General features: G+C 25.9%; 1 protein-coding gene across 4 annotated transcripts in view; it reads left to right on the top strand.

Annotated features, from left to right (window-relative positions):
- The first annotated feature begins 1,596 nt into the window (after nt 1–1,596).
- LOC145030648 (uncharacterized) overlaps nt 1,597–10,377 on the top strand; it is a 55,690-nt gene continuing 46,909 nt past the window's right edge. For all 4 annotated transcript variants that reach the window (XM_078979033.1, XM_078979032.1, XM_078979031.1 and 1 more), the window contains exons 1-2: nt 1,597–2,022; nt 6,971–7,048. In XM_078979033.1, the coding sequence (XP_078835159.1) occupies nt 1,663–2,022; nt 6,971–7,048 (438 nt within the window). In that variant the 5' untranslated portion in view covers nt 1,597–1,662. The remainder of the gene's footprint in view (nt 2,023–6,970; nt 7,049–10,377) is intronic.

Genomic DNA, 10,377 nt, shown 5'->3' with positions numbered 1-10,377 from the left:
TCTATTTATAGCTAAACAAACTTGCAAAAAAAGATTCTTTAAATTAATTAAATAATCAGATTTAATCCTAATTCAAATATTTTCTATATATCAGCTAAAGATGAAATTTCCTAAGGGATTTATCCCTTAAAAACCATCATCCCTTCAAGGGGGTTCCAAAATATCTCACTTTTTCAACTATTGCACAATTAACATTATCTTTAAATAATTTTCTTATAATTCTAATTAATTCAAATGAATTCAAATTAATTTCAACAATTTTCTAATTAATTTATCAAACTATGATAAATTAATAAATTATTTATCTCACTTTCTTAAATCATTTTCTAACTATTTTAATTATTGGGAACAACTCTTAAAAGGCTTTGTTATTATTCTTAAATTTATATCAATTAGTTATGATATTGGAAACCTATTTCTAAATTCCAACGTATAGAGTATACTTTATTTTAGTTTATAAGTTTTAATACGTAATCTAAAATTTTATTTAAATTATCTTTGGCATATAGATATCGAAATAAGTCTAACGTAATCGTACGCTTTATCATTATACGTGTTGGGATTTACTTAATTAGTGGGATTAATTAGTGGGAGCGCAAAGATAGACATCCCGTGAACTGAATGAATCCGTCCACAAACCGCAAGTCGAATCCACACTAGTTTCTAGTTTATCAATTCCTCAAATCAATTTAATTTTTATCATTTTTCCACATATTAATGAAATCACGTATAAGGTCCATGTAACTTACATGATTATAATGCAGTGGAAGAGTATCTTGACCAGAGAGGCCAATCAAGGTTGTCGAAAGGTAAACTTTGTTGAATCATGAATTTTGTTATCCTTTTCTAAACCACCAAATTCTCGTAATGCCAAATAATACCATCATATCGTCATTTTTATTTTATCTGGATAATATTTAACCGCCTTGTAATATACAAATTGCTATGTTTTCTTTTAAAAGTTGTCTTTCTTTGTTTTAAAAATAAACATTTTTTTGGACTGTTTGATATTTCACAAGCCAAATTGTCGGATTTTTCTTCTTTTAATTTATTTATTTATTTTTGCAACTATTATGTTGGTTGATGAAATTGAATCCCCAACGCCAATGGAAAATTATGATTAGCCACTTGCAAATGACATGTAAAAGACTAGAAAGTGTTTTTGAGTTTCGAGAAATTTGATATTGTTTTTGAGTGGTGTGATTAAACTAATAAAACCACTACCTATATATACTAACAAACATGGAAAAATGACATTTTATGCAAAAGAACAAAAAAACAAAACCGCTGCTTTTTTAATCGGTTTCTCAAATCAATTCGACTCAAACCGGATTCAACGGGCAAAATCTAAAAAATATAAAAAACGATCAGTTCTATTAAAACCGTACCTGTTTATACCTGTTTATCTCAAACAGATTCGGATTTGAAACCACTTTGGATCCCGAACCTTTTTTTGTGCACCACTAATTATTATCTTATAATATAATAATAATATAAGTAAGATACATATATTTAAGTAATTTAACAAACAAATGTTCTACTATAATAATAAATTAATGACTAACTATACAGTGAAAGAAGCAAGAACCCCACCCCACCCTTCCCATTCATTACTATATCTTCAAGTAGAAACACAAAAACACACATCTGAGATTCTAAAGAATGAAACCCATGGATGATGTATGGAAAGACATCAGCAGCCTTCCATCTCTTCACCACCCAACCACCACTCATCACCTCCAAGATTTCTTTACTCCAGCTGGTGGAAGGGGTAGTGGAGCCACCCTCCACCACCCTTCTCCTCCAGAACCACCACCGCCACCGCCACCGCCACCCACCACCATGTTAAGCCTGACTACTTCTGGTAGCTCAGCACATGATCAAGAACCAATACATAATAATCCATCAACAGGAGCCACTTCACATGTAGCAAATCAAAGATCCCCTCCTGCGTACAGTGAAAAGTTCAAGCGTCTGATGAAGAACCGTGAATCAGCTGGTCGTTCTAGAGCTAGAAAACAGGTCTGTTTAAAATGGCATAAAATATACTTTGAATCACAATCAAATACTTTAATGCTATGAAGTTGCTTACAAATTAAAGACGAATGGTTAATTATATTCTTTTAATTTTTTAGTTACAAACATTTCTTGTTAAAGACTTTTTATTAGTTATTTCTATCGTTGTTTTATGTTATTCTTTGCCAAAGAGCGTTTAAGACGTTTAATAAATATTAAAAACTCTTCTAATTTAATTAAAAATATAAAATACATATTTTAGGATTTTCATTATGGCATGTTTGAAGACTGTTTGTGCCAATTTTAAAGAAAACGAATCGTTTATTTTGATCATTTTAAATATGTATATATTAAAAGCAAATTATATGTGTTTACGGTTGTCAAGGATAACATATCTTTGACCCACTTGCTATTGTAAAATATATAAATGAAAAGATAAAATATTCAAAATCATTTAATTTATTATCTTGAATTGGACGAATGGATTGATGATTTGGATTTATACTTTAATTAAGATGGAGTATTGATCAATCTTCTCATGATTTTGATTCCAATTGCATTAGTCGAGGAAATAATTTATGTACTTTTTTTTTATATATAAATATAAGGTAAGGTATTAATTAAAGTATAAATCACTTACAAATTTTTTAAGTGATTAAATGTATATACAAGATATGTTATTTCGTCGTAGATTATTTGAAATCAGAAGCATGAAAAGATTGTTCACTTAGTATAAAATTTATGCAAAATACAATCCCGATCCTAATAAGATTTTTGAAGAATTTAAGATGGCAAGACATCACTGTATTAATTTCGTAAGACCACTCTGATGCTACCCATATTCGTTAACTTGGTCTTATGTGTATACAAGTGTAAGCTATGATGTTTTTTCCTAAAACATCTTCAGTAATAGGTTTTCTTTTTTTTTCTTTTTTTTTTTTTTTTTTTTTTTTTTTTTTTTTTTTTTTAAATATCAAATACTATTAATCAATCTAAATATGTTTTTTTAAAAGACTTAGTTAATTTGGTTTAGGTTAATAACCACTTTTACCCTATTTTTTTTTGCTTCATGTGTTGTATAATTAACCTCATTCTTTAATAATATTCCCTTTTACATTTCTTATTCTATTTATCTTCTAAAGCTTTATTGTTTTGGACTAATTATATATATTTTATTTATTTAGTTATGAATCGGAAAATAATTAAATATCTCTATGTTTGGGATTAAACTTTTGACTTCCTAGTTAATTATTAGATTAGAAACCTCCTTGTTAGCCAAATGAGTTCACCTCAACTTGTATATATATTTTATTTTGATATACAGTATTAAGCTATATCATATTTTATTGTTTTCTATATTTATAACAATATATGTAATATTATGTGACAAGATAAAAACGATATATGAACTCTCTGGTTCAGTAGTATTGATTTAATTGTATGTATTAGAATATTTGAGTTTATTTAATGCTATTGTCAAATACTTTTTATTTTTATAAATATTACATATATTTAAAACTAACAAACTAGATGAGTGGCTTTATAAAATATTACACAAAAAAATATAAATTAATTAATTAGAAAAAATTCTTAAAAATGGTTAATGATCGTAAAATGTTAAAGTTAGTAACATTTTTTATATAGTTAGTGGAAAAAGGATGTAAGAAAATGAAGAAGCTATATGTAAGGTCCATGATGGGAGATCGATATAACCTTAGAAAACTGATCTCATAAGTTGAAGAAAAAAATTGTTTGAGGGTCTTAAACTTACATGTATCTAGTTAAGTTGTGAAAAAAATTAAGCTCTTTTAAGATGGTGACTTACAAATTACGGCAATATTGTTTGACCTAGTCTTACCGTATTATAGTTAAAGTATCTACTTTGAAGTTTATTTTAATTATTTCATATAGATGATATATTTTTTATGTTTTAAATTTATAAATATTTCATTTTTATAAGAACTTACGGTTTCAGTTCGATGCTATGATCATAGTCTTTATCCAATGATCATAGTCTTTCAAAATTAAAACCAATTATATTCAAGATCTCAATTTTTTTTTTCTATATTTATCTCTTTTATATGAGGTTTTTAATTTTTATAGCACAAACTATAAAATATATTTTAGCTAATAAGAGTAAATTACCTAAAACATCCTTATGATTTGGTGTAATTTGTAGGGTTTCTTTTGTATTAATAAATTATCACTGAAACCATGAATGCGGTATTAATTTGTTGCAGTTTTCATCCCTCAAATACATATTTACGATTTTTGAATATTTATTTTCTTATATTTCTTATTATTGATATATTATCATTATAGGTCATTAATCATTTAGTTGATAACTATTCATGGTAAAATCTATAGCTATACTATCTGAATTGATGTTAAATCAATTCATTATATATATATATATATATATATATATATATATATATATATATATATATATATATATATATATATATATATATATATATATATATATATATATATATATATATATATGTTCAGGTTCATTTGAGACCATTCTAATTTTATGAGACCGTGAGACCAAATCTAAAAATAATTTTAAAATGCAAAATAAATGGAAAAATCTAAAAATTCTTTTTTTAAATATTATGTTCGGAACTTGAATTAACTAAAAAAATATAAAAAAATATAAAAAAATATAAAAAAAATTAAAAAAAATAAAAATAATTCTCTCTCTCTCTCTCTCTCTCTCTCTCTCTATATATATATATATATATATATATATATATATATATATATATATATATATATATATATATATATATATATATATATATATATATATATATATATATATATATAGGGTTAGGTTCATTTGAGACCATCTATATTTTGTGAGACCGTGAGACGCATTTTTTTATTTTTTTATTTTATTTTATTTTATTTTATTTTTTTTAGTTAATTCATGTTCCGAAAATAATATTTAAAAAAAGAATTTTTTGATTTTTCCATTTATTTTGCATTTTAAAATTATTTTTAGAATATATACAGCGTAATATTCTATTTAGAATATTTCACGTATTTTAAAAAAAAAATAGAATTTTTTTTATTTATTTTTTTTAATTTTTTTTAGTTAATTCAAGTTCCGAAAATAATATTTAAAAAAAGAATTTTTAGATTTTTCCATTTATTTTGCATTTTAAAATTATTTTTTAGAATATATCAGTGTAATATTCTATTTAGAATATTTCATGTATTTAAAAAAAAAAACGGAATTTTTTTATATTTTTTTAATATTTTTTTTAGTTAATTCAAGTTCCGAAAATAATATTTAAAAAAAGAATTTTTGGGTTTTTCCATTTATTTTGCATTTTAAAATTATTTTTAGATTTGGTCTCACGGTCTTACAAAATTAGAATGGTTTCAAATGAACCTGAACATATATATATATATATATATATATATATATATATATATATATATATATATATAGGTTTCAAATGAACCTGAACCTATATATATATATATATATATATATATATATATATATATATATATATATATATATATATATATATATATATATATATATATATATATATATAGGTTCAGGTTCATTTGAAACGATTCTAATTTTGTGAGACCGTGAGACCAAATCTAAAAATAATTTTAAAATGCAAAATAAATGGAAAAACCCAAAAATTCTTTTTTTAAATATTATTTTCGGAACTTGAATTAACTAAAAAAATAAAATAAAATAAAATAAAAAATCCGTTTTTTTTTAAAAAATAAGTGAAATTTTCTAATAGAATATTACACTAAGATATTGTAAAAAATAATTTTAAAATGCAGAATAAATGGAAAAATCTAAAAATTCTTTTTTTAAATATTATTTTCGGAACTTGAATTAACTAAAAAAAATAAAAATTCTATTTTTTTTGAAAAATACGTGAAATATTCTAATAGAATATTACACTGATATATTTTAAAAAATAATTTTAAAAAAAATAAAAAAAATAAAAAAATAAAAAAAAATGCATCTTACGGTCTCACAAAATTAGACCATCTCACATGAACCTAACTCTCTCTCTCTCTCTCTCTCTCTCTCTCTATATATATATATATATATATATATATATATATATATATATATATATATATATATATATATATATATATATATATATATATATGTTTGCACAAGCTAATTATTACCCGTACAAAAAGTTAACAATCACGTAATATTCTACATAAAAGAAATTAATAATTAACTAATTAACTACCATAGTTTAGTTAATTATATTAACAAAATTTTAGTTTGCATCTTATTTATATATTATTTGCTTGTATAAGATCACTTCATATTGTAATTAACTTATGTAAGATCACTTGTTAATTCTTTTGGTAAGAGACGTTTAGTATGTGCAAGATCACTTTGTGTCAAAACATGCTTGTTTTAGATGTTAATATTACGTTTTGGTGTCAAGTGTATTCTTTTATGATTACAAATTATAAATGACATACTATGTATTTCCCACATCATATTCTATCTTTATTTGTCATATGCTAGTGAAAAATAATTATTGCAAAAGAAGCACAAAGAAATTGTCATGGGTTTCGAATAGCATTAGACACTTATTCTCGTCTTTGTTCCTTTTAAAGACTCTCTCATATTTTTTTATGCGATCATCATTGTCTTATTGAAAATTTAGTGAAACATTATTGGATTCTTGCTACGTGTGCTTTACAAATTTTCAAAGTGGTTAAATGTATATACAAGATAAAGTTTATTGTCATATAAATCAATAAATCGGTCATATATATATTAATAGTATTTTGTGAACATGATAAATAAATTTAATGATCATATCTATATTAAAAAAAAAAACAACAAATGACTAAATATATACAAGAGATAAAGTTTATTACCCTTATAAATTATAACTTTTCAATAAATTTTTAAACTTTTAAATATTTACAGGCCCGTGCTGATGAATTGGAACATGAAGTTTTAAGACTAAAAACAGAGAACGCTAAACTCAAAAGGCTCCAAAAAGAGGTGACTTTTAATATTTATTCATTCCTTTACATGTAAAAATTATGAAATCGGTTTTTCTAATTAAAAATAATAAATAACAACATGTTATTAATTTTTTAGAATTCCCAAATAGAAAAAAAAAAAAAAAAAAAAAAAAAAAAAAACAATTAGAGACGTTTCGTTGCAAATTCGTTACAGTCTACTTTTAGGGACATATGTTTTTGTGATGGTTATGACGTTGTTACCAACTTTTATATTATTTATTATTATATTTTATTTATTTATATGTTGATATTGTGTTCTGAAAACTTTACCAAAGTATAACTATGTCATCTCAATATAAAATATTTTTTCATAGCTATAAAACACACATCCAAAGTCAATATAATAAATAAGTTAGTGCAACTCATTTAATGAGAAAAAACACTAAAAACTCTATTTAGATGTGGCATGGAACGCACTCACACTCGAATCAACCACACAAGGTGTCACTATTCATTTCTCGGTTTGTAAACCCAAACCTTATTTAATATTTTTAGAGTGTTCGTTTTAATTAAATATTTGGTAAATGTGTGTTCATGTCTATTTTATCCCAATTATTTTTTTAAGTTACTATTTAATATTTATTATTATATAATACCCTCTTAACTTTTCGGAGATATAAAATACACGTTCTAATGATTGTTCTATATTTTTCTATGATTTTTACAAATTAACTACAAAAATCAGCCACATTCTCGATTAATCTGCAAATATGGTCACTATCACCCTATGAGGAATGATTATCATTCCTTGGATAAAATATATGTTAAACTAGAATCTCTTCTCTAAACATAGACCATGAACTCATTTCATATGGAATTTTCTATAATTAATTATGCATAATACAATATGGCTATTACAATTAGCTATTTGTGTGGGTCAGATTGTGAAGAATACAATATCCACTAAACTTAGAAGTGGAACCACGATAAGACCTTTGTAGGAAATACCAAAACCTACATGAGTTATCTAGATTTAATATGAATGTATAAGTTAGCTATGCGATTAGTGATTTTTCTGGACTAGTCTGTATTGAATGAAAATTTTACCATATTTATAATCGAAAACAAATCAAACCCTTTGGATATGGAAGAAACTAGATATCCACATATTCGAAGGGATATAATTTTTATAAAAATCTGATACTCTATTGATTTTATATGATTTTTGAAATATAGGTGACATATTTCATGTATTTACACATTGACATGTTTAAATATACTTTTCACCAGCGGCGGAGCTTCAATATTTCATTTGGAGGAGCCAAAAATATAATTTGTATAAACATTAGTGAACAAGGGGGCCATAGTCAAAATTTTATATTTTGGGGCTAAATATGTATAAAGTTAAAGCATAGGGACTATTTATGCCAAAAAAATCAGAAGGGGGAGGGGGGGCACAGCCCCCTGGCCCTATGAAAGATTTTCCCCTGCTTTTCACCCCACCCGTTAATCCCTTAATGAATAATAAGCTCATGACTATTGATTTCAGGAACAAGCCTACAACATATAGTTTTAGATGAATAAAAGAAGCATCTTAATAGATTAAGATTTATGCTTGAAATCAACATAATAACCATGCTTCTTCACATAAGATGATCAATAAAAGGAATCTTGAGTTTGGCTTTCCATTCAAACTAATTACACACTTAATAATCCCTTGTTTTGAGCTGAAAAAAATGAATCACCGCTCAACCACTATGAAGTAGTGGTGACATAACGGTGATAAGGTGGTTAAAACCCTCACACCAAAAACATTATAATCAAAGGTCACATGAGATTTGCTTGACTAAACATCTAATGAACATTAATGGGCTAGAAAAGCATAACCCAGAACCACCTCATGGTGGCCTATGGTGTCGATGGAGTGACCTCCAAAAGACACCACTGCCAACAATGGTAGTTGCTAGTGGTGATGGTTTTTTGTGATTTTGAGTTAAAAGAAGAATGAGCTAAAGAAACGTACCAACCAAGGGCTTCTAGAATCACCAACATCCACCTCCACTATTTCTCTTCTATTTTTGACACTTTTCGTCAGAATCTCTAACAAGTACCTCATTTCTCAGCCTCATTCTTCTCTCGGTATTCCTCCCATTTTCTTTACTTCACAACTGGTTATGTTGCAAGATGAGTGGTTAAGTTTTTTATCCATTCGGTAAAGATGTGGTTTAGCTAATATCTAGTGATCCATGGGCTTTTTCCTTATATTTTCACTCTATCCCCTCAACTTTCCCATTTTGACAAAAACATCCCTTAATGTCAAATATCTTAACAATTTAAGTTTATATTTCTCAGCCTCATTATTCTCTCGGTATTCCTCCCCTTTTCTTTACTTCACAACTGGTTATGTTGCAAGATGAGTGGTTAAGTTTTTTATCCATTGGGTAAATATGTGGTTTAGCTAATATCTAGTGATCCATGGGCTTTTTCCTTATATTTTCACTCTATCCCCTCAACTTTCCCATTTTGACAAAAACATTCCTTAATGTCAAATATCTTAACAATTTAAGTTTATATTTTAACCCTTTTAGTCTATCACTAGATTTGAACTATTTATATCCAAACTGATTTTTCTAATTATCTTTATTAATATTTATTCATTTTACTATTGTAAGGATCGCTACTATCCCAATCATGCTTAATATAGAAGAACAGTGAGTTTTTTTTGTTTTTTTTTGTTTTGTTTTGTTTTGTTTTTTTTTTTTTCTAAAATCAATTGGTGATAGAAGAAATTACCCATTGTCTTATGTTCTAGCATCTACTTTATCTTTTTACCGATGTGGGATTAGGTTTGCATCCCAACAATCTTCCCTTCAAACTCAAGTTCCACTATTGGCCTCCCATTCAACGACTATTCATCAGATTCAATCTCTTTTCATACCACTGATACTTTAAGAACATGCTTACTTGGGGCCATCAGGAAGACATTCGGAAAAAAAAGGCTTTAAGGTCAACTTCGTTGATTTGGGAATTACTAGGGATTGTTCCACATGTACCGACCACATCATTTGGGCTACTACCGTAGCTCTGATACCATTTTCAAGTATCGCTACTAGCATAACCATGTTCAATATAAAAGAACAATGAGGTTCCATTTTCTAAAACTAATCGGTGATAGAAAGGATTGTTCTTTGATTTATATGGTAGCATCTAGTTTCTCTTTTACCGATGTAGGATTGGGTTTTCATCGCATCAATTATATATATATATATATATATATATATATATATATATATATATAGATTTCGTTGAAATTAAAAATAAAATAAAGATTTTGAGATTCAACCTCAGCCACATATTTCACATCTT

Source organism: Lactuca saligna, chromosome 2 (assembly GCF_052625555.1).
Source record: "Lactuca saligna cultivar CGN05327 chromosome 2, ASM5262555v1, whole genome shotgun sequence".
Classification (NCBI taxonomy): Eukaryota; Viridiplantae; Streptophyta; class Magnoliopsida; order Asterales; family Asteraceae; genus Lactuca; species Lactuca saligna.
Note: the sequence above shows the minus strand (reverse complement) of the source record. Positions and strands in the feature narration are given on the sequence as shown.